We start from the raw sequence: 26,293 nt of genomic DNA, 5'->3' as shown, positions 1-26,293 counted from the left end.
CCGGAGCACCCAGAGGAAACCCATGCAGACAGGGGTGAACGTGCAAACTCCACACAGATAGTCACCCAAAGTGGGAATCGAACACAGGTCCCTGGTGCACTGAGGCAACAGTACTAACCACTGTGCCACCATGCCACCCCAGGAATCACACCAAGAGATAGAGATATAAGAGACATACAAATTAGCAAGAAAAAGCAATAGACCTGAGGATTGGAAACAGTTTAAAATTCAACAAAGACAGACCAGATTGATTAAGAAGGGGAAAATACAATTTGAAAGTAAACTAGCAGGGAGTTTAAAAATTGCCTGTAAAAATTTCTATAGGTCTGTAAAGAGAAAAAGATTAATAAAAGCTAATGTAGAAACTGGGGGATTCATAACAGGGAACAAAGAAATGGCTGAGGAAATAAATTCATACTTTGCTTCTGTCTTCACAAAGGAAGACATGAATAATGTACCGGAAGTACTGAGAAACACAAGTTTAAGTGAGGAGCTGAAGGAAATTAGTAGTAGTAAAGTAATGGTTTTGGGGAAATTAATGGGATTGAAGGCGGACAAATCTCCAGGGCCTGATAATCTCAGAATTTAAGGAAATGGCCCTAGAAATAGTAGATCAATTTGTGGCCATTTTCCAAAAGTCTTTTCCAAACACTCTGGAATGGTTCCCACAGATTGGAGCGCAGTGAATTTAACCTCGCTATTTAAAAAGGGAGGTAGAGAGAAAACAGGGAACTATAGACCAGTGAGCATAATGTCGGCAGTAGGGAAGTTGTTGGAGTCCATTATCAAGGATTTCATAACACTGCATTTGGAAAGCACTGGGTACAATCAGACAAAGTCAGCATTGATTTACGAAAGGAAAATCTTGCTTGACAAATCTACTAGAAGTCTTTTAAGATGTACCTAGTAGAGTTGACCAGGGAGACCAGTGGATGTGGTTTATTTAGACTTTGAGAAGGCTTTCGACAAGGTCTCAAATAGCAGATTAATATGTAAAGTTAAAGCGTATGGAATTACGGGTCGTGTCTTGAGATGGATGAAAAGTTGGTTAGCAGTAGCAGACAGGAAGCAAAAAGTTGGAATAAATGGGTCTTTTTGTGATTGGCAGGCAGTGACTAGTAGGGTATCGCAGGGATCTGTGCTTGGACTGCAATTGTTCACATTATGATTTGGACGAGGGAACTAAATGTATTATCTCCAAATTTGCCGACGATACAAAGTTGGGTGGGAGGGTGAACTGTGAGGAGGATGCAGAGAAGCTTCAGCAAGATTTGGACAGGGTGAGTGAGTGGGCATATGCATGGCAGATGCAGTATAATATGGATAAATGTGAGGTTATCCGCTTCGGTTGCAAAAATAGAAAAGCAGATTATTATTTGAATGGGTGTAAATTGAGAGAAGTGAATACTCAGCGAGACCTTGGTGTCCTCTTGCATCAGTCTTTGAAAGTTAGTGCGCAGGTACAGCAGGCAGCAAAGAAGGCAAATGGTATGTTGGCCTTCATAGCGAGAGGATTTGAGTATAGATTAGAGATGTTTTACTGCAATTGTATAGGGCATTGGTGAGGCCACATCTGGAATATTGTGTGATGTTTTGGTGTCCTTATTTGAGGAAGGATGTTCTTGCCATTGAGAGAGTGCAGTGAAGGTTTATCAGGCTGATTTCTGGGATGGTGGGACTGTCATATCAGGAGAGACTAAATAAGTTAGGATTATATTGATTGGAGTTTAGAAGAGTGAGAGGGGATCTCATTGAAACTTATAAAGTTCTCACAGGATTAGACAGAGTAGATTCAGAAAGAATGTTCCCGATGGTGGGGGAGTCTAGAACTAGGGGTCATAGTTTGAGGATAATGGGAAAACCTTTTGGGACTGAGGTGAGGAGAAATGTCTTCACCCAGAGAGTGGTAAATCTGTGGAATTCGCTACCACAAAAAGTTGAGGCCAAAAGGTTGTGCATTTTCAAGGAGGAATTATATATAGCTCTTAGGGCTAAAGGGATCAAGGGATTTGGGAGGAAGGCGGGATCAGGGTATTAAACTTGATGATCAGCCATGGTCATAATGAATGGAGGAGCAGGCTCAAAGGGCCGAATGGCCTCCACCTGCTTTTATCTTCTATGTTTCTATGTAACACTGAAAGTCATATGCCACATTTCTCATTTGTGTGCTGGGCAGAATGTATTTTGGGCTTGGCAGCAGCATCCTGTTAGTGGAGAATACCACTTGAGTTGCAAATGCATAGTAGATGCGTGAAACGGCTAGCTCACCTGTTGCTCAAACTTTTGAGACACTTTGCCTTTCCAGGTGAATCTAAGGCAGACTGGGCACTTTTCAGATCAAAAGTAGCAGCCTCGAGCCCATTATTGAGTTTGTGCAATCCCCAGTTTGTGCAATTTTTCCATCCCCAGACACTGGTAACTCATTCAAAATTGCTTTTGAGAATTACCTGGAGAAGGTGATGGTAAACTGCCTTCTTAAACCACATGAACTGTGGAATTTCAAGACCGTGGCTCACCATCAACTTCTCAGAGGCAATTATAGGGATGGTCAATAAATCCTGACTTTGCCAGCGATGGCCACATCTCACAAATTAGTTTTAAAAATATGCTAGGGGCAGATTTTATCCCAGTACTGTCAAAGCCTGCCCCAATTGTGAAAAATCGTAAATGCATCCCAATGTCGATAAGTCAATGTCCTATTAATCCTGCTCAGCATAACATCTCTGCTCTTACAGAAGTCCCAAGTCACGAGAAGCAATTCCATGAATTGCTGAACAGCTTAAGTATTGGACATGTGCTTGAGACAAAATGCCTCTGTGTTATTGCAAGGAGTTACTTTTTAAAGGATGGTTGCAATGATTTTGAAAAGTGTGATGATGTTGGAATTTCAAACCACAGGCACAAAACGATGCAATGATACAACTAGCCAAAAGTAGACTACACAAATGATTAAATCCTACAGTCCAGTGGGCGTATGTGTACATGCAACTGGAACCCTACTTTATATATGCGAGTGCGGGTGATGTTTCAATGCTTTGCTTAGAACTTGGTCCTGCTGCTTATCAATAAGCCTTTTAGCCACATACAACAAATACTGTAGAAGGATAAAATATGAATTAAAAGCAAGTTTTACTTTTTTCCCACTCAGAAGCTATTGCCCACGCATACATTTCAATTCTTCACTGAAGAGAGTAGTATGAAATTGCAGAATAATCTTAGGGCATTCTGTAAAAACATCAAACATCCATGTAGCAGAGCAACCCAAAGGTTATGTCATTGCCTAATCTGATTTTGTAATTTCATGTCAAACTGTGGAACCTAATCAGTTTTATTAGATATGGCTGACTGCCTGTCCAAAGCTTTAATAAAGTTACACTCCATGTACCAATCCCATTTCTTTTTTAATAGTATTAGATACTGATGCCTGCTTTGAAAAAATGTTTCAGCAATTTTGTTACAGACAGAAAATTCTTAGGACCTACACTAGTTTCTTATAATACCACTGACTGTTTAAATCTTATGGCAGCGCTAAGAACGTAATATTTGTAACAAAACTACATATTAATCTGTTGTCTTTCGTTATTTACAATGGTTGCAGCTTTTTGTTCTGCAATCTCCAGTAAGCTCTTACTTCTAGCTGGGTCCCCAACGCCCTAACCTTTTTCACTTGCTCATTTTATTTCTAATTTTTCCTCAGCTTTGTTGAAAAAACACTGACCTGAAATGTTGATTCTGCACAGGTGCTGCCAGATCTGAGTATTTCCAGCATTTTCTGCTTTAATTGCAAAATTCACAGATTTTGGACAAGTGTGAATTAGAGAAAGTCAGCATGGATTTGTTAAGGGCAGATCGTGTTTAGTGAACTTAAGGTTTGATGGCGGGATTCTCCGTTTGTGAGACTATGGGTTGGATTCACTATTTTTGAGGTGACCGGCGTGGGAACTGTGGCGTTTTACGACATCAAAATAGGCACCAAACCCTCACCGATCCTATGACTGGTGAGGGGCTAGCAGCCGTGCCGGGTACAAGTCGGCTGGAGAAAGGCCGGGTCCGTGGCTGCGCATGTAAAACATGGCGCCGACCGTGCACGGACCCTACCTGCCAAATAGCGTCCCCCAGCCCTCGCGGAAGCTCCCCTGGCCAGCAGAACGGCTCCCGGCCGACTGTGGTAATGCTGGCTACAGTCTGCAGTTGCCATGCCGGGCTCCCGACCACTGAGACCACACACCCCCGCGCGGTCGGGAACTCAGCCCATTGGGGGCGGAACATCAGGGGATGGCCTTCAGGTGACGCTCCAATGCCATTCCAAGGGCGTGTGGCGCATGGCGCGATGATGCCATTTTGGGAGTGGCGGAGGATAGAAAACCACACACGAGATACTCCCATACACACACTGGAAACTAGAGAGAAGTCCAGACAGGGGCTGTGGGAAGTATTATAGCTGTATTACTTACCTTGCAGCTCCACGTGCTCTTTCCTCCTAGGTGAGCAGTCTGTATTTGGTTCCCACAGATTCACTGACTACAATTCATTCATGCCTTTCGAGTAGTGGTTTGTGATTGACAAATCATCTGCAGCTTTGATCCATTCATCTCCCTTCATGCTTCAGTGGTTTAAGTGGTGCAATCCCAGTATTTGTAAACACTGCCCACATCAAAGAGATGTAAGTTGCACTAAGTGCATTCTAACCACACAGGGATGTGATTTCACTGCACTTATGGATTAAAGTGTCAGGTGTTTTTTTATGAACTGTCAATCACAAACCACTACTCCAAAGTCATAAATGGATTGCAGAATGTGAATCTGTGGGAACATATAATGGACACATGTTCTCCACATCCCCTGTCTGGACTGCTCTCAGACAGGGATTTTTTTTCTGGGGGGTGTCTTTGTGGGGGTGTCTCTGTGTGGGGCGGTGTGTATGTGTGGGATCTGTGTGTGGGGGTGGTCTGTGTGTGGGTGTTCCTTTAGGTAAGGAGTCTCTGTGGAGGTTCCCCCTATTACAGGGGCCCCTGTGGGGGGTCACCCCCATACTTTGGGGTGGGGGGTGCCCAGGCAATCCGAGGGTTGGGGGCTGCTGTGCGGTATGGGGGTTCAGGGATGATTTGAAGTGCAGGGCAGGGGGAATGGCCTCGGATGGTGTCTACAATTGTGGCCCTGGTGTGGTGGACCTCATGATGGGCCAAGGGGACAGCGCTTGCCCCCTTGACCCTCCATGAGGTCCACAATGTCAGGTTCCCAAGTCAACCTCGCCCACGTGATTCCTGGCCACGGGGACTGGAGAATTACAGGAGGGCAGAGCATAGGGCACTGGGCCCCTGAAATAGAAGCAAATGGGTCGTTACGACTCATTTACATTTATTTCCATGCTCCCACCAGCATGCGGAGTGGAACTCCCTCACGCCGTCAATGAGGGGTTGGAGCATCGCATTCGGGTCAGCGCCCGGGGCCGATCCCAATTTTGCCCCTATGCCCGATTCTCCGCCCCATTGGGGAATGCATTCTGGACGTCCCGGGGATGGTGAATCCCTCCGAGTTTCTTTGATGTGTTAACAAAGATGGTTGATGAGGGTATTGTGAGTGATATGGTATATATGGACTTCCAAGAGCAGTCTTGAAAGAGCCACAATATATCCAGCAAAGTTGAAGCTCTAGAATTGAAGGAATTGTGGCAGCTTGGATACAAATTTGGCTGAATGACAAGAAACTGAATCCATGGAATCCCTACAATGCAGAAGGAGGCCATCCAAACTCCATCAACATATCGCTTTCTGCTCCGATATAGCACACTACCTCAGCCCAATTCCCCGCCCTATCCCTGCAACCCCATCTAACCTTTGGACACTAATGGGCAATTTAGCATGGCCAATTCACCTAACCTGCACAGCTTTGGACTGTGGGAGGAAATTGGAGCACCCAGAGGAAACTCACACAGACACAGACAGTGACCCAAAGTCAGAATCGAACCCGGGTTCCTGGAGCTGTGAGGCAACAATGCTAATCACTCTGCCACACCAATATAATGGTTGTTTTTTGGATTGAGGAAAGTACATATTGAGGTTCCCCAAGGGTAGCACGAGGACCAGTACTTTTTTTTAATATATGTGCCACTGCTCCCCAGACCTAGAATACCTAACTGTGAAGTGTCGCCCCTTCTACTTCGCACGCGAATTCACCTCTGTACTCATCACAGCGGTCTACATCCCACCCCAGGCGGAAGTGAAGAAAGCACTTGACAAACTACATTCCACCATCAACAACCAAGAAACAAATCAACCCGAAGCCCTGCCAATCGTGGCTGGAGACTTCAACTAGGCCAACCTCAGGGAGGTTCTACCCAAACACCATCAACATATCTCCTGCCCCACCAGAGATGCATACACCCTAGACCACTACTACACGAGTATCAAAGGTGCCTATCGCTCCATTCCCCGACCACACTTTGGCAAATCCAACCACAAGTCGGTATTCCTAATTCCGGCTTACAAACAGCAATTCAAGCATGCTGAGTCAGTCAAGAAAACCGGGCAGTGCTGGTCCGAGGCATATGAGGACATCTCCAGCGACTGCTTGGAGTCTGTGGACTAGTTCATATTCAAGTCCGTGGCAGCCAATCAGGACGAGTACGCAACCACCACTGTCACAGACTTCATCAGTAAGTGTGTCGAGGACTGTGTACCAAAGAAGACAGTACGGGTATTCCTCAATCGGAAACCCTGGCTCAACCAAAAGGTTCACTCCCTGCTGAAGATCCGGATGGAGGCGTTCAAGTCTGACGACCCAGGACGATATATGAAATCCAGGTACGGCGTACGGAAAGCCATCAGGGATGCAAAAAGACAATACTGCATCGAACTAGAGTCCCAGGCCAACGACACTAATCCACAATGACTATGGCAGGGCCTACACAAGATCACAGGCTACAAAGCAAGGCCAAGCGGAACATCTGGGGCTGGAACATCCCTACCCGATGATCTGAACAAGTTCTATGCCCACTTTGAGCAGTCAGCCAATGCATCAGTGCCACCCGCCCCAACACCCCTGGACACACCCATACCCACTATTGCAACCTCAGAGATAAGAGCTGCCTTCTTGAAAGTGAATTCGCAGAAAGCGACGGGCCCTGATGGAGTCCCTGGCCGAGCACTCAGAGCCTGCGCCGACCAGCTGCCGAGTGTATTCGCAGATATCTTCAACACCTCACTCCTCCGCTCTGAGGTCCCCACCTCCTTCAAGAAGACCACTATAATACCAGTACCAAAGAAGAACAAGGCAGCCTGCCTCAACGACTACCGAACGGTGGCCCTGACGTTTGTTATCATGAAATGCTTCGAGCAGCTAGTCATGATTAGCGGATCAGCGCCAGCCTCCCAGACGGTCTCGATCTACTGCAGTTTGCCTATCACCGCAACCGGTCCACAGCAGATGCTATCTCCCTGGCTCTACAATCAACACTCGAACACCTCGATAACAAACACACCTACGTAAGACTGCTGTTCATAGACTACAGTTCTGCCTTCAACACCATTATCCCAACAAGACTAATAACAAAACTCCGCAATCTTGGACTTGACTCCTCCCTTTGCAGCTGGATCCTCGACTTCCTCACCAACAGACCGCAATCTGTCAGGATTGGCAACAGCACCTCCTCCACAATAGTCCTCAACACCGGAGCCCCGCAAGGATGTGTGTTCAGTCCTCCACTGTACTCCCTATACACACATGACTGCATCGAGTCTCACAAACTTCTAAGATGAGTGATAGAGAGCATCCTATCTGGCTTCATGACAGCTTGGTATGGCAACTGCTCAGTCCAAGATCGCAAGAAGCTGCAGAGTGTGGTGAATTCAGCCCAACGCATCACACAAGCTTGCTGAAGGGGGTGTCCAGCGATGAGATCTCATAAAACTGAATAGCTAGGATGCCACTAGAGTAGTTTTACACAAGTTAGTTTATTAAAGATTGACATTATTTACAGAAAGTGTACTGGTTAATCATTATTAACCATTAAACCTGTATTTTAGGACATAGCAGTGATAATCATGTAAACTCTGGCTACAAGCAGTGGCTACAATGCTTTGATGGGATTTAGGTTAGCTAACTTGCCCATGTTTTTGAGACACAGGAGATGTGTGATCAGTAGATTGCACAGTAAGCAAGTTTTTATCAATGGCCCCCAATATTCTCTGGAAGTGAAAAGGAAGCCACTTCTGATATCCTGGCTCTCTGAAACAATCCATGGAGTAAAAAGTATGCCAGTTCTGCCATCCTGTTTTTAACTGAACAAAGGGTCGGCAGGATGCTAGGATGGGGAAAACAACTTAAGATTGACATAAAGCTTTTGGTGAACAACAGGTCACAGGATGAGGCTCAATCATGGGATGATCGCAATTTTATTGGATAGGTTTGGACATGACAGCTTCAGGGATTGGATCGAGTCAAATTGGGGCGGGCTATTGATTTTTGGAAATTGTATCATTGATGTGTTTTTATGAGTGTTTAGTAAAGAACAAAGAACAAAGAAAATTACAGCACAGGAACAGGCCCTTCGGCCCTCCCAGCCTGCGCCGATCCAGATCCTTTATCAAAACCTGTCACCTATTTTCCAAGGATCTACTTCCCTCTGTTCCCCGCCCGTTCATATATCTGTCTAGATGCATCTTGAATGATGCTATTGTGCCCGCCTTGATCTTGGTATTATCCAGGTCCATCTCCGTGTACACGAAACCAAGCTTGAGTTAATAAATAGCCGTCTTAACCAGGCTGTGTGTCTGCTCTGTTTATTAAGCTAAGGCCTAACAATGAGGGGCGAACCCCATGTTAAGGCTGGCTCAATACTCAGGCCTTGGAAAACGCTCCGACACTTGCCACCCTCACACTGATTCTGTATACACCTTCCGTTGCCTCAGAAAGTTAGACAGCATTATCAGAGGCTTCTCCCACCGAGGCATTGCCTTCTTCCAGATCCTTCCATCAGGCAGAAGCTACAGAAGTCTGAAGACCCGCACATCCAGACATAGGAACAGCTACTTCCCCACAGCTACAAGACTCCTCAACAACTCCCCCTCGGACTGATCTGTTCTCTGTAAGAACACCACTTACGGCGCCCTATGCTATTCTTGCTCATGTATTTGCTTTGTTTGGCCCCTTGTTCCACACTGTAACCAATCACTCTTTATACCATTTGTCAATGTACTCTGTCAATTATTCTTTTTGTCTACTATGTACGTACTGTGTACGTTCCCTGGGCCGCAGAAAAATACTTTTCACTGTACTTCGGTACACGTGACAATAAATCAAATCAAATCAAATCCCTGCCCCACCCCCTCCCCCTCTCTTGCATCCTCCTATCCCTCCCCTCTCCCTTTTCTCCCCCCTCCCCCCCCGCCCCCCCGTCGATTTTGGTTGTGTTTGCTTTGTGTTCCTTTTCTGTGACTTTCCAGCCTTTCCTCTTTCTCCTCCTCCGCCCGCCTCCCTCCCTCCCTCACCTCCTCCTCCCCCCCCCCACCCCCCCCCACCCCCCCCCCCCCCACCCCCCCAAACCTGGGTTGCGCATTCCTTTGGTTCCCCATCTATCTTGGTGTTTTTTCTCCTTATTCTCCCTCTTTTTCTTTCTCTCTTTCCCGTTTTCTTATCTTACTCCTCGTTGCTGGCCTCGAATAGGTTTCAGAACAGGCCAACAAACTGCCCCCATGTATCTAGGGAGCCTTCCTCCGCCCTCAGGTGGCATACTTAATCTTCTCCAGGTGGAGTAATTCCAAAAGGTCAGCAAGCCAGTCTGCAGCTGTGGGTGGTGCTGTTTGCCCGCCGAGCAGGATTCTCCGGCGTGCGATTGGGGAAAGGAAAGCGAGGGCGTTGACCCCCTTCCCCATGTGTAGTTCTGGCTGCTCCGATACCCCGAAGATTGCCACTATTGTGCATGGCTTCACCCTCAATCCCACAACCTTGGACGTTGCCTCGGAGAAGGCTGTCCAGAATCCAGCAAGTTTGGGGCAGGCCCAAAACACGTGGGCGTGGTTGGCCGGGCCCCTCTGGCACCGTTCACATTTGTTCTCCACCTCCGGGAAGAGCTTGTTCATTCGGGTTCTGGTCAGGTGCGCTCTGTGCACCACTTTGAGCTGCATTAGGCTGAGCCTTGCGCAGGAGGAGGTGGCGGTAGCCCTGCTCAGTGCTTTGCTCCACAGTCCCCACCCCATTCTGTCCCCAGCTCGTCCTCCCATTTTCGCCTGGTCTCGTCCAGTGGTGTCCGTATATTTTCCCACATAGTCCCGCCTCTTTGCTGCTTGTGCCTATCCGGTCCTCTAATAGTGTGGTTCCTGGGGCCCTGAGGTACCCTACTGTCTCCTTGCGTAGGAAGTGTTTTATTTGAAGGTGCCTGATTTCATGTCCTTTCGGTAGTTTACACTTCTTCATCAGTTCGTCCAGTGTTGCCAGTCTGTGCCCTACGTAAAAGTCCCTGACTGTCAGTGTGCCCCTGTCTTGTCTCCACCTTTAGAAGGTGGTGTCTAGCATGGCTGGGGGGAATTTGTGTTTGATGTTTTATGTAGGTCTATTGTAATATGCTTGTTTTCGTCCTCTTTGCCTCATTTGTTGTTTCACAGCGCCAGGGTCCCAGCTTCGATTCCGGCTTGCATCACTGCCTCTGCGGAGTCTGCACGTTACGTTCTCCCCGAGTCTGCATGGGTTTCCTCCGGGTGCTCCGTTTTCCTCACACAAGTCCCGAAAGGTGTGTTTGTTAGGTGAATTGGACATTCTGAATTCTCCCTCTGTGTACCTGAACAGGCGCTGCAGTGTGGCAACTAGGGGATTTTCACAGTAACTTCATTGGAGTGTTAATGTAAGCCTACTTGTGACACTAATAAAGATTATTATTATTAAGAGCTGAGACACCTCTGGGTATATGTACACAAATTGAAAGTGGAATGGCAGGGTGAGAAACCTGTGATGAACCTTTATAAAACTCTGGTTTGAAGTCAACTTGAGTACTGTCTCTAATTATAGACATCGCATTTTAAAAGGATGTGAAGGCTTTAGAGAGGACGCAGAAAAGATTAATGAGAATGGTTCCAGGGAAAAGAGGCTTCAGTTACGTGGATAGATTGGAGAAGCCGGGATTGTTCTTCTCAAAGAAGGTTGATAGGAGAATCTTTAGAGGTCTTCATAATCATGAGTGGTCTAGACACGGCAGATGGAGAAATTGTTACCATTGGTGGAAGGGTCAAGAACCAGAGGGCCACTGATAAAATGGCAAAACAACAAACAACAATGAGCAAAAAGCTTTTTATGCAGCAAGTGGTTAGGATCTGGAATGCACTAGCTGATAGTGAGGAGGGGCCAAATTATAGCTTGGCTTTCAATTCAATTCATTACCTGAAGTGAAATAAAATGGATGGCTATCGGAAAAGAGTGGTGAGTGAGACTATCTGAGTTGCAGAGAGCTGGCATGGATGCGACAGACCGAATGGCCTCATTCTGAGCGAGAACCCATTCTATGATTCTATCCGATGATTTTATAGTAGTATTAAGACCTGGCCATAAACATGAGCCTCACTCCTCTGCTCCGGTCGATTAAAATATAGGTGCATAGAACTTGTAATTTACCAGACCAAATAATTTTTCATAGCTGACATTCAAATGGCAAATATTTTGAGTGATTTGAGTGATAAATATGGTGAAAAAAAACACATTCAAGATATAATTTTACATTTTAATAGAGAAGTAGATGCTAAATATTTGATACGGAAGTTTCTAAGTAGCTAATCTGGGATACCTGACTGACTGACACTCCATTAAGCCTTAATAATCTTCGAAATGGGTGTGAGCCTTCATTCTACACAGACTAATTTCCCAAATTCTCCTGTCCCCATTCTGAAGATAAGCACTGAATATATTCAGCATTACCCCATAGGGAAGAGGGGGAAATCTGGCCAAACTCTCATGTGTCTTATAACATGCCAGGTGAAGAATAATACTGCAAAAGCTTTAGAGAAGGTCACTGTGCTGTCCTCAGCTGGGACTCTCCCTCAACCGGCGGGCGGCAAAGAGTGGCGTGAACCACTCCAGCGTCGGGCCGCCCGGAAGGTGCGGAATCTTCCGCACCTGCGGGGGCTAGGCCGGAGCTGGAGTGGTTGGCGCTGCGCCAACCGGCGCCGAAGGGCATCTGCCGGTCGGTGCAAGTTGGCGCATACGCAGGAGCACCAGCGTGTTCCCAGAACCGCTGCCGTGATTCCTGCGCAGGGGGTTTCTTCTCCGCGCTGGCCATGGCGGAGCTTTACACAGGCCGGCGTGGAGGGAAAGAGTGACCCCACAGCACAGGCCCGCCCGCAGATCGGTGGGCCCTGATCGCCGGCCAGGCCACCTTGCCCCCCCCCGCCCCCCCCCCCCACTGGGGCCGGATCGCCTCCCCCGGAGGACTCCGCAGGCCGCCCTCAGAGCCAAGTCCCGCCGGTACGGACCTGGTCTAATCCACGCCGGCGGGACTGGGCGAAAACAGGTGGCCACTTGGCCCATCGGGGACCGGAGAATCGCCGGGGGGCCACTGCCAACGGCCCCCGACCGGCACGGCCCGATCCTTGCCCCCGCCAAAATACCGGCACAGGAGAATTCGGCAGCCGGCGTCGGAGCGGCGCGGCGGGATTCACGCCGCTTCCCGGCTATTCTCCTACCCGGCGGGGGGTCGGAGAATCCCGCCCCTCAACTTTGAAATGATCCAAGCTTTTGGTTGGGAAGGGTACCAAAAATAGAGAGGAAGCAATAACTAAAGACGCGTTATGTCCTTAAAAAAATCCACAGTAAGCGTCCCAAGAATATAGCCAACGACACTGATATAGACCAGTTTGGCTGAATTACCTGTTTTTGCTATAGATTGTGTAATTTTAAATAATATATGTAATTGAAGATACTCACGATTCTGACAAGCCATGATAATGTGGAAGTAGCTGTAGAATAATGGGTGTTGTAATGGTGAGGCGGAATTTGATCATCCTCCCATGTCTCATAGCGCTCCGCATAGAAGACGGCACGTTTTGGGTTCAAAGATCCAATAGGCTGTCAGGCAAGAAATATATATAACAAGAAACTAATGTTAGTTTGAATAGTAACTGGAGAAATAAATTGTAGCTTTTCTAAAGTAGGTTGCTCCTCATAATTATAAGAATAGATTTACACAGTAATAAATCCTCTATCATTTTACTCTGTAAGGGAGACAATAACAATTTTCTGTTACTGCAAATGCTCAGGGGAAAGTTTTTTCAGGTATTTGAATAGATTATACTCCAATTTTTCCTTCTTAATAAATACATTAATTAATTACAGCATTTATACTGCAAAATGGTACATTACAGCATGTGAAATATTCCTGTTGTGACTAAAAACAGCATAAAAACTGCGTATGCGCCAACTCGCACGACCGGCGGATGCCCTTCGGCGCCGGTTGGCGCAGCGCCAACCACTCCAGCTCCGGCCAAAGGCTTTGGAGATGACAAACTGATAACTCCAGATGGGTCACTGAGCAGTGTTTCAAATTTGATTCACTTTGCTTTGACCAATTGTTTAACAGTCTGCTAACTTGTGTTTTGTGAATTGCATTTTTTTCATAGTCATTTGATTTCTAGAATGCTGGATAAACATATTCTGTTGTCGGCTATATAGAAGTCAGAGCAGAGAGCCATGAAATTTCTTGTTTTAACCACACGTCATAAAGACAACACCGTCTTCAAATATAAAGGAGTAGATAGGTTAACAACCACTGTAATGAGCTTTCCCAAGATACTGTCCTAGAAATGTAGAATTTCAAAACATTTAATGTTTGAAATATTATCGCTACAACACTTAATTGGCATATTTAGCATGACTCTTTATCTGTAGGGCCTGGATTATGTCTAGAGCTTGACAACTAAATCCTGCAGCGCAGAATTGTTAAACTTGTCTGTGTTTTTCAGTGATGTCACATGAATCAGAAACAACCCAACACATACTGTGGATTTTAAGATAAAAAATATCCAATAGAAAGATGCATTGGGTGTTTTATGACATGAAACAGTGTGGAATGGTTTTGTTCAAACGATCTCTTTAAAAAGGCTTAAAACAAACATGTAATGAAAATTAATTTGAACAGGGAGAATTTTTATCCTTCCACAAAATAGTTTCTGAATGTTCTTCTTAAATGTTTAATTAACAGTTTATAACTTTCTCGATGCTGGACTGCATCATCACCAATGAAATTCCAGCTGCTGTTAGTTATACTTTCAATCATTTTTAAAATTGTGTGTGACACACACACATACACACAAGTACACACACATACAAGCTGTAAAATGGCTCAAACAATTATTTGTATTCATTCTTGGAATCTGGTTGTTGCTAGCAAGGCTGACATTTATTGCTCTTCCCTAGTTTCTCTGCATCACTTCAGTCCATATGGTGAAGGCACTCCCATCATGCTGTCGGCAACCAGCAGGGACTGTAGTCATTAGATGTAAATGAACGGCACTTCGGGGAGACGGTGGTATCACGACAATGTCACTGAGGCCCAGTCTAATGTTCTGGGGAACACAGGCTCAAAACCCACCAAACAAATCTGGAATTTGCAAGCTCGTCTTAGTAATGACCATTGTTGAAAAACCCATCTGGTTCACTAATTTGTTTTAGGGAAGGAAATCTGCCATCCTTACCCTTGACTACAGACATATAGCAATGTGGTTGTCACTTGACTGCCATCTGAAATGCCTCGCATGCCACTCAGTTCAAGGACATTTATTGAGGGGCAACAATAAATTGGTCTTTTCAGCAACACCAATATCCCATGAAAGTAGAGTAGCAAAACCTAGGGGGGCAGTTTATTACTATTAGTGTGGGATTGGAATTCTAAATCTTCCAAAGTGACATTTGAACTCACATTCTCTGGATCATTTGTCCAGTGGAATAATTACACAACTGTACCTATTATTTTTATGACTAAATTTATATTATTAAAATTCATACAAAATACTGTAATAATTTTAAGTATTTGACCTTTCACCCAGTTTTGTTCCTCGTATTTGTAGTCAGACCACACAATTCATTAAGCACTAATCTCTTGAGCACTTTACTCGTATTTATACATAGAAACAAACATCAACTCTACTGCTTTCAGGTTAGTAAGAAGCCAATTTCTAATGACTGATTATCAGTAACTTCAATAATACAGCATTGGACTTCAAATAGTAAACACCAGTTTAAAACTTACTGTAGAAATTATTTCACAAATTTGAAGTCAGATCTGTCTAAGGAAAGAATTAAAATTGTTCAGGGACCTTTTAAACTGCCAATCATACACACCTACAACTTGTCCACGATACACATGGGACTGACATTAACCCTAGAAATGCTGAATACTGGGTCAATTTTACAACTATAAAAATTGATGTCAATTTTTTTTGTGAGAAGTGGGTGCAGTAGAAAGAATTATAAGGAAGAGCAAGGTCAGAAAATGTTTTGAAACCACTATTTTAGGTGGAATAATAAATGCAGGAATCTTTCAATGCAAGTTATGTATTTAAAGCTGCAAGGGAACTCAGATGCTAAGGATTTAATGGATCTGAGATGGTTGTCCATAGGAGTCAGAACTTCTGTTCCTAATAAGATTATTAGTGTTGTCTTTTACATCATATTTAAACTTCTGAGCTTACTGTTGAGAACTTGTGCATGCCAAATCAGCCCTGTGTGACAAAAGAAATAGACAATCATCAAATTTAAATGAAATAACCTGCAGTGTATGACTACAAGATACATGTCATATATATACAACAGGTTTAATTTCGAGGACTTTTGTCTTCAAAGCCTGGCAGCTCGTTGGTCTAGGGCTATGATTCTCACTCTAGGTATTGTAATTTGCAAGTTTGCAAGAGGTGCTGGTTTCAAATCCCAGACAAGCTTTTTGCTGGTAGTTCCTATTGACCAAGTCCCAGGTTTAAAGGGACCTGATTGAAGTGTGTCGGATTATGAGGGGCATGGGCAGGGTGAATAGAAATCAGCTGTTCCCCTTAGTTGAAGGGTTAAAAACAAGGAGGCATAATTTTAAGGTGAAAGGCAGGAGGTTTAGAGGGGATTTGAGGAAAAACCTTTTTACCTAGAGGGTGGGGGGAATTTGGATTGCAGTGCTTGGGAGGGTAATTGAAGCAGGAATCCTCAATCTTTAAAAAGGACTTGGATGAGCACTTGAAATGTCATTGCATACAAGGTAATGGGCCAAATGCTGGGAAATGGAATTAGTGTTGATTAAAGTATCGTTTTTTTGTTGGTGCGGGCTTCTTGGGCCGATGGGTCTCTTCTGCATTGTGTGATTCTATGACTGCCGTGAGGGATTTTTTTTGTCCAAAAGCCTGGCTAGTTCTTTTTTTTAGTAAACATTTTATTGAGGTATTTTTTTTGGCATTATAGCAACAAGACGATAAACAATGTACATGAAACTATAAACATAGTGCAAAAGCCGTCACCCTCCCTTACAGGTCCCACCTTTATTAATACCCTACTTTAAGCTAAACGAACCCCCCCCCCCCGCCCTTCTGCTGACGATTAATTTTCCGCGAAGAAGTCAACGAACGGTTGCCACCTCCGGGCGAACCCTAACAGTGACCCTCTCAAGGCGAACTTGATTTTCTCCAAACAAAGAAAGCTAGCCATGCCCGATAGCCAGGTCTCCAACTTCGGGGGCTTTAAGTCCCTCCAAGCTAATAGTATCCGTCTCCGGGCTACCAGGGAAGCAAAGGCCAGAACGTCTTCCTCCTCCTGGATTCCCGGATCTTCCGACACCCCGAAAATCGCCACCTCTGGACTCAGTGCCACCCTTGTTTTTAACACCGTGGACATGACATCTGAAAACCCCTGCCAAAATCCCCTGAGCTTCGGACATGCCCAGAACATGTGGACATGGTTTGCTGGTCCTCCCACACATTTTGCACACTTGTCTTTCACCCCAAAGAATCTGCTCATCCAGGCCACTGTCATGTGAGCCCGGTGAACGACCTTAAATTATAACAGGCTGAGCCTGGCACATGTTGCGGATGCTTTTGACTCTACTCAACCCGTCCGCCCATAGACCATCCTCCAGCTCCTCCTCCCACTTGCGCTTCAGCTCCTCGGTCTGCGTCTCCTCTGACCCCCATAAGTTCTTTGTAAATGTCCGAGACACTCCCTTCTCCTGCCCACCCTCTGGAAACTACCCTGTCCTGAATCCCCCTTAGCAGTAGGAGCAGGAAGGTTGACACCTGTTTATGTAGGAAGTCCCGCAGCTGCAGATACCTGAATTTGTTTCCCCTTGCCAACCCAAACTTATCCTCCAGCGCCCTCATACTCGGAAAGCTCCCCTCTATAAACATATCCCCCATCCTCTCAATCCCTGCTCTCCGCATTATCCGGAACCCCCCATCCATACTTCCCGGGGCAAACCGGTGATTATTACAGACTGGGGACCAGACCGATGCTCCCTCTGCTCCTACATGTCTCCTCCAATGCCCCCAGACTCTCAGGGCCGCCACCACCACAGGACTGGTGGAGTACCGTGCCGGCGGGAATGGCAGAGGCGCAGTTACCAACGCCCCCAAACTGGTGCCCTTGCATGAAGCGGCCTCCATACGCTCCCATGCCGACCCCTCCCCACCACCCACTTCCTGATCATGGCTATATTCGCCGCCCAGTAACAGTTACTAAAATTTGGCAGCGCCAGCCCGCCCTCTCCCTGACTCTGCTCAAGCATTACCTTCCTTACACGCGGGGTCTTGCCCGCCCAAACAAACCAGAGATCACTTTGTTGACCCATTTAAAAAAGAAACGTGGAATAAAGATGGGGAGACATGAAAACACAAACAGGAATTTTGGGAGGACCATCATCTTCACCGTCTGCACCCTCCCAGCTAGTGAAAACGGGAGCGCCACCCATCTCCGAAAATCATCCTTCATTTGGTCTACTAGGTGGGCCAGATTTAAGTTATGCAGTCGGTCCCATTCCTGCGCCACTTGAATGCCTAGGTACCTAAAGCTTCCCCCTACTAATCTAAACGGCAGCTCCCCCAATTGCCTACCTTTCCCCTCGCCTGGAACGCAAACATCTCACTTTTCCCCATATTTAGCTTATATCCCGAAAACCGGCCAAATTCCTAGAATCCTCATGATTTCTTCCATCCCCTCTATTGGGTCCGATACATACAGAAGCAGGTCATCCGCATAGAGTGAAACCCTGTGTTCCCCCCCCCCCCCGCCGGACCAGTCCCTTGAGGCTCTCAGAGCAATTGCCAGCGGCTCTATAGTTAGCGCGAACATCAATGGGGAGAGGGGGCATCCCTGTCTTGTCCCCCGGTGCAGTCTAAAATAATCCAATGCTGTCCTATTCATCCGTACACTTCCGAACCGTCCCAGTACCTCCCACAGATAATCCCATTCTACCCGATCAAAAGCCTTTTCTGCATCCATTGCGATCACTACCTCCACCTCCGTACTTTCCGGGGGCATCATGATCACATTTAACAACATTCTTAAATTGGCCACCAACTGCCTACCCTTAACAAACCCCATCTGGTCCTCCCCAATAACGTCCAGAACACAATCCTCAATCCTGGAGGGCAAACGTTTGGCCAGTAGTTTGGCGTCCACATTCAACAGGTATATCAGCCTGTAGGACCCACACAGCTCCGGGTTCTTGTCCCACTTCAGAATCAGCGAAATCGTGGCCTGTGACATTGTCGGGGGCAGCACCCCTCTTTCCCTTGCCTCAATGAACATCCTCATCAACACCGGCCCCAATATCCCAGAGAACTTTTTATAAAACTCCACTGGATACCCGTCCGGCCCCGAGGCTTTACCCGCCAGCCTGTCCTTCAGACCTTCCACTATCTCTTCCAACGCGATCGGGCCCCCAGCCCTTCTACCAGCTCCCCGTCCACCTTTGGGAAATTCAGCCCTCCCAAGAAGTGCCTCATCCCCTCCGGCCCCATCGGGGGTTCCGACCTGTACAGCCTGCTGTAGAAATCCCTAAACACCTTATTCACACCTGCTGAATCTCCAACCAGGTTCCCATCTCCGTCATTTCCTTTCCCTATCTCCCTGGCTGCCTCCCTCTTTCTAAGCTGCTGTGCAAGCATTCTGCTGGCCTTCTCTCCATGCTCATAGATCGCCCCCCTCGCCTTTCTGAGCTGCTCCACTGCCCTCCCTGTGGTTAACAAGCCGAACTCCGCCTGTAGCCTCTGCCGTTCCCTTAAAAGCCCTGCCTCTGGGGTGTCCGCATACCTCCTATCGATCGGAAGTATCTCCTTAACCAGTCGGTCCGTCTCTGCCCTGTCCACCTTCACCCGATGGGCCCGTATCGAGATCAGCTCCCCTCTGACCACCGCCTTCAGTGCTTCCCAGACCACCGCTGCTGAAATTTCCCCCATGTCGTTGACCTGCAGGTAGTTCTGAATACATTTCCTCAGCCGCTTGCACGCCCCTTCGTCAGCCAAAAGTGCGGGCGCTGGTAACTGTCTTTACTAACCTGCAGGTCAACCCAGTGCGGAGCATGGTCTGAGATTGTGATCGCCGAGTACCCTGTGTCCACCACCCCTGCCAGTAAGGCCCTGCTCAAAATAAAGAAATTAATCCGGAAGTACACTTTATGCACGTGAGAGTAGAAGGAGAATTCCTCCACCCTTGGCTGCCCAAATCTCCATGGACCCTTTTAGTTCCTTTGCCATTGCTGGCACCCTGCCCGTTTTTGAGCTTGACCGGTCCAAGCCAGGGTCAATAACTGTGTTGAAATCCCCTCCCATCCCAACCTGTGCGAATCCAGGTCTGGTATCTTCCCCAGCATCCTCTTTATAAACTCCACATCATCCCAATTAGGCGCATACACATTTACTAATACCACCTGCACCCCCTCCAGTTTCCCACTGACCATAATGTACCGACCTTCCACGTCCGAGACTATTCTACCCGCCTCAAACACCACCCGTTTATTGATCAGGATCGCGACCCCTCTAGTCTTTTAATCCAGTCCCGAGTGAAAGACCTGACTGACCCAGCCTTTCCTCAATCTAATCTGGTCAGTTACTCTAAGGTGCATCTCCTGCACAACCCTCGAACATTCCAGGTGATCAGCCTAGTTGGGGGACTCATTGCCCCCCCCTTCGCCGATCAGCCATCCCCTTTTTTGGGCCGGCCTCCAGCCCATGCTCCGCACCTCCACCGACCCACCCCCAGGCAGCCTCCGCCTCCAACCTCCTCTCTGTCCCTTGGCCCAAGTCCCTCCCTCGTCAGCAGAACATTTTCCCCCCTCCCCCCCCAAGTAACAACACTCTGTAACCCAACCCCTTTGATAAACCGAACATATACACACCCCCCACTGCCCTTTGTGAGCTAGCCCGCTCAGCTAGCTTGGTGGCCCCATCCCTGGTGTCAGATAGTCTCCCACCCTCCACCCCGCTCATACAAACACTCCAACGTCAAACAATCCCCACACAATTGCCCAACAGAAAAACACCAAAATCTAAACAAACACACCTCCATCCCCCAACAGTGCAAATGAAAACCTTAACTCACTCAGCTCTACCGCTGGTCCCAAATCAATACAGAAGGCATTACAAACAGCTTCCACAAAACGAAAAATGAGAAACCTTTTTTTCAGAACAAAGAAAAAAACCGAAAAAAAACATGAACGTTGCAGTAAAGTTCAAAAATTCTCAGTCCACCACCAGTCCTTTCTTTTTCACGAAGTCCAGGGCGTCCTCAGGCGACTCGAAATAAAAGTGCTGTTCCTCTTACGTAACCCAGAGACGGGCCGGATACAACAGTCCAAACTTCACCTTTTTTTAAAAAAGGATCGACCTAATCTGGTTGAAGCCTGCTCTTCTCCTGGCCACCTCCACACTCAGCTCTTGGTAGACCTGCAGGATACTATTGTCCCACTTACAGCTCCGTGTCTGCTTGGCCCACTATAGTATGCTCTCCTTATCCAAGTATCTGTGGAATCTCACTACCATTGCCCTCGGGGGGTCTCCCGTTCGCGGCTTCCTCGCGAGTGCTCTGTGAGCCCTGTCCACCTCCAAGGGTCGGGAGAATGCCCCATTCCCCAGCAGCTTCTCAAACATACCTGCGATGTATGCCCCAGCGTCCGCTCCTTCAGACCCCTCCGGGAGCCCAACGATTCTCATGTTCTGCTGGCGGGACATATTCTCTAGGTCCGCCACCTTCTCCAGGAGTTTCTTTTGCTGGTCTCTCAGCATCCCCACCTCCAGCTCCCCCGCAGTTTTACGTTCCTCCTGCTCAGCCAGCGCCTTCTCCACCTTCTGGATTGCCCGATCTTGGGCGTCCAATCTAAGCTCCAACCGCTCAATCGACTCTTTTAGCAGGTCCAAGCAGTCCCGTTTCTGCTTAGCAAAGCCTTCCTGAATAACTTGCATCAGCTGCTCCGTTGACCGCTGGGTCGACAAACCAGAGGTCCGGTCCTCTGCCATGCTGTCTCCCGCTGCAGCTTCAGCCCAAGCCTTCTCAGTCTTTCTGTTTCTGCCTTTACGAGCACTTCTAGTCCTTCTCTCCATGCACCGATGTGGGAATTCAGTACACAATTGCCTGTCTTCAGTTTTACAGTTCAAGTCCAGTAGAAAATCGGGGGAAAAGGTCCAAAAGTCCGACCCGAGCGGTTTACTCCTTCATAGCCGCCACCGGAAGTTGAAACCTGACTAGTTCTATTTGTCAATTAAGAGACACACCCTTGTGAGTCCTTGTAGTTGAAGATGGTTTGAAATTGTCTGTTTGAGTCAGCAGATGATGTGGATTCATTTATACATGAATGGTTATGTACATATCTGGGTTTAGAGACATACCGTCAGGGGATTATTCATCCTCAGAGAAACTGTGGAATTTTTTACACAAGTGAACAAGAAGAAATGGTTGTTTTAGATTCTTGTGCATTGAGATCCAGGAGTATGTTATGGCATGAAGTGGAAGATTTCAAGTCCTCTCTCAAGGACTAGCCATGTCAGCCAGACTACTAGGGGAGGCAGTGAACAAAGGCCAAGAAATTACAATAAAACAAAACTTCCATTTAGATGATGCTTTCAATGAAGACAAAAATCAACATCCATCCAAAGACAGATGTTTGGCAGGCCAGGGTTGGAGGATTGCAGGGTTATCTGGATGGTTGTTGGGCTGGAGGACATTGCAAAGATAGAGATCTGCAAGGCCCTGAAGAATTTAAATAAAAGGATAAAAAATTTAAATTTGAAGTGTTGGGGGTTGGCAGCCAATGCATTTTCCTTCCTTGTTTTCCCTGCAATCCGTGGCATGGCCAACCACATACAGAATCATAGAATTCCGACTTTGCAGAAGGAAGCCATTCTGCCCATCGGGTCTGCACCAACGTTCCAAAGGAGCACCCCACTCAGGCCTCCACCTATCCCTGTAACCCCGCCTAACCTTTTTGGACACTAAGGGACAATTTAGTATGGCCAATCCACCCAACCTGCACATCTTTGGACTGTGGGAGGAAACTGGAGCACCGGAGGAAACCCATGCATACACGAGGAGAGCCTGCAACACCACACAGTCACACGAGGTCAGAATTGAACCCGGGTCCCTGGCACTGTGAGGCAGCAATGCTAACCACTGTGCCACCATGCCGCCCACTGTACCCTCCTTCCGTGACTCTCCTACATTTTCAGGTCAGTGACAATGCATGTGAAGAAAACGCGTTTCCTCCCACCCTAGACTGTTACCACTGGAACAACAAGGATCTGTCCTTGATCTCCGTCTCTTCCTCATCCACAGATTGCCTGTTGGTGACATTATCCAAAGACAAAAGTATTGTGACACACATGAGGAGGATAGTGTTAAACTTCAAATGGATGTACGGAGGCTGGTGGAATGAGCAGGAAGGTGTCAGATTAAATTCCACGCAGAAATGTGTAAAGGAATAAATTTTGCTTTGAGAAGAGATTTAATAGAAGTATTAAAAATCATTAGGATTCTTGACAGAGTAGATAGGGAGAAACTGTTCCCATAGGTGGTAGGATTGAGAATCAAAGAACACTGATTTCTGCAGCAGAGAATTCAACATACTAATGACCCTCAGAGAGGGTCTTATATGCTTCAATAAGATCACCTCTCATTTTAGATGCGCAACTTGTTCAATCTTTCTCCATTAGATAAGGCCTTCTTCCTCCGAGGAATGAGACAAGTAAAACCTATCTGAACTATTTCTAACGCAATTATATATATTTCAAATAAGGAGATGTAAATGCTGTACACCAGTTATGATTTCACCAAGGCAATGTAGAACTGAAGGAAACACAGGGCTCTGCCTTCAGAGTCATGAATAAACTGGCTAGTTTTCAGAGTGTGTGAAATGTTCACTGTAATCCCTGGGGCTTGACCGTACCTGACTTGCATTATACCATAAGGTCTTGCTGCACATTCTTGAAAGTGCAACATGACCTAACCCAAAAGCCTTTCTCAACTACTGTAAAATGATAAAATAAACATTTGCATTTCTTGCTCCTGGAAGTCATGGGAAAAGTACTTTAATACTAATGTTATGTTGCTCTAAAGAGGTTCGACCGATATTCACATACCACCTTGTTTTCCATATTTTGTGAACAAAAATAAATCTTGAACCTTTGACAGATGTCAGTATGTAAATGACAAAACTGGAAAACAGTAAGAATGTTTAAAATACCTATGGTTTAATAATACAAAAGGCAGTACTGTGTGAGACTTTATGAGCATCCCAATTTTCTCTATAAGACGCCATCCATTCACAAAGACTATAATGAGATATTTATTTTTCCAGCAGGGTGAACATATCAACTTAAAAACTTCAAATATCTAAAAGAAAATGATGAGTTAGCTTTTGTGAATTAACATTAGTAAATATCGAACACCATTATGTACATACACACAGCTTAGAGATACAGAATACCAGCGTGAAAGAATACTTTTTTTATTGTTCATTCATGGGTTGTGGGCTTCGCTGGCTCGGCCAGCATTTATTGCCATCCTAATTGCCCCTGAGAAGGTGGTAGTTGGCCACCTTCTTGAACCACTGCAGTACTTGTGTTGTAGGGATATCCAGTGTTGTTAGGGAGGGAGTTCCAGGGTTTTGACCCAGCGTCAGTAAAGGAACGGAACGGTGGCGCAGAGGATTACACGGTGGCACAGTGATTAGCACTGCTGCCTCATATCACCAGGGACCCGGGTTCAATTCCAGCCTTGGAAGACTGGCTGTGCGGAGTTTGCATGTTCTCCCCTTGCCTTTGTGGGTTTCCTCCGGGTGCTCCAGTTTCCTCCCACAGTCCAAAGATGTGCAGGTTCAGTGGATTGGACATGCTAAATTGCCCCTTAGTATCCAAAGTTGTGCACGTTAAGTGGGGTTATTGGGATAGGGTGAGGGAGTGCTCTTTCAGAGGGTTGGTGCAGACTCAATGGGCTGAATGGCCTCCTTCTGCCCTGTAGGGGATTCTATGAAGTCAAGATGTTGAGTGGCTTGGAGGGTAACCTCCTGGTGGTGGTGTTCTCAGGTGTCTGCTGTTCTTGTCCTTCTAGATATTATTGGCCGATGGTTTCAAAGGTGCTGTCCAAGGAGCCTTGGTGAGTTCCTGCAGTACAACCTAGAAGGTACACACTGCACCATTGTGTGGCAGTGGTGGAGGCAGTGAATGTTTGCGGATGAAGTGTCAATCAAGCAGGCTGCTTTGTCTTGGATGGTGTTGAGCTTCCAGTATTTTGTTGGAGCTGCACTTCTCCAGTCAAATGGACTGTATTTCATCATACTTCTGCTTTGTAGCTGGGAAACAGGCTTTGGGGAGTTAGGAGGTGAATTACTTGCTGCAGAATTCCAAGCCTTTGACCCGTTCTTGTAGCCAGTGTATTTACATGGCTCGTCCAGTTAGGCTGCTGGTCAAAGGTAACCCCCAGGATTTTGCTAGTGGAGGATACAGCAATGGTAGTGCCAAGGGGCAATGATTAGATTCTCTTTTGTAGGAGATGGTCACTGACTGGCACTTGTGTGGTGTGAGTGTAACTTGCCACTTTTCAGCCCAAGCCTGGATATTGTCCAGGTCTTGCTGCATTTCTACATAGCCTGCTTCAGTTTCAGAGGAGCCACAAATAGTGCTGAATATTATGCAACCATCTGTGAACCTCCCCACTCCGACCTTATAGAACATAGAACAATACAGCGCAGTACAGGCCCTTCCGCCCACGATGTTGCACCGAAACAAAAGCCATCTAACCTACACTATACCATTATCATCCATATGGTTATCCAATAAACTTTTAAATGCCCTCATGATGGAAGGAAGATAATTGATGAAGCAGCTGAAGATGGTTGGGCCTAGGACACTTATGAGTAAGAATGCAAAAAAGTAACTAATTATAATGCAATGGCCTGGATGTTATTTTGTTTTATATATGCTGCAATGGACCATGTATCTTTTCTTTTCTTGTCATCCCTAATATTTATTTGTAACTGTTCACACTAAGAGTGGGATCTACCAGTCACATTGTGCCCAAAAAGCAGTGGGCTGCATCGCAACCGGTAGAAGCCGGTTATCCCACTTCTGGGATCTACCAGGCTCATCACGCCTTGTGAGATCTAATGCAATCTCGCGACATGTCGCAATCTGAATCCCACCCATTGCGAGCGGGATCACTTTCTAGCAAATCATAGATTATCATAGAATTTACAGTGCAGAAGGAGGCCATTCGGCCCGTCGAGTCTGCACCAGCTCTTGGAAAGAGCACTCTACCCAAGGTCAACACCTCCAACCTATAACCCAGTAACCCCACCCAACACTAAAGGAAGCTTTGGACACTAAGGGCAATTTATCATGGCCAATCCACCTAACCTGCACACTTTTGGACTGTGGGAGGAAACCGGAGCACCTGGAAGAAACCCATGCTCACACGGGGAGGATGTGCAAACTCCGCACAGACAGTGACCCAAGCCGGAATCGAACCTCGGACCCTGGAGCTGTGAAACAATTGTGCTATCCACAATGCTACCGTGCTGCCCAAATCTGCACATTAGAGTGAGACAGCTAGTCTCACTTTACTATGTATTCATGAGATCAAACCAATGTGTGGGATCTAAATCCCTTGCCTTGGAAACCTCGGGCAAGTGCCGTTCAGTGCTAGTCTCCACAAACAGGGACCTGACGGAATGGCACTCATGGGGATCTTCCAGGGGATTGGAGGCCCCCAGGTGCATGCCCTCTGTGCAGGCGGGTACCGTGGGTCTCTGAGGCAAAGGGGATGAATCCCAAAGTCTCAGGTAACTCGGGAATCTGCA

The 26,293-nt window shown here is 46.7% G+C and overlaps 1 protein-coding gene across 3 annotated transcripts in view; it reads right to left on the bottom strand.

The window, feature by feature from the left end:
• nbeaa (neurobeachin a) overlaps positions 1-26,293 on the bottom strand; it is a 1,435,335-nt gene that overhangs the window by 162,763 nt on the left and 1,246,279 nt on the right. For all 3 annotated transcript variants that reach the window (XM_072477018.1, XM_072477016.1, XM_072477017.1), the window contains one exon: positions 12,907-13,047. In XM_072477018.1, the coding sequence (XP_072333119.1) occupies positions 12,907-13,047 (141 nt within the window). The remainder of the gene's footprint in view (positions 1-12,906; positions 13,048-26,293) is intronic.

Source organism: Scyliorhinus torazame, chromosome 15 (assembly GCF_047496885.1).
Source record: "Scyliorhinus torazame isolate Kashiwa2021f chromosome 15, sScyTor2.1, whole genome shotgun sequence".
NCBI classification, from domain to species: domain Eukaryota; kingdom Metazoa; phylum Chordata; class Chondrichthyes; order Carcharhiniformes; family Scyliorhinidae; genus Scyliorhinus; species Scyliorhinus torazame.
This window is presented reverse-complemented; position numbering and strand designations above follow the sequence as displayed.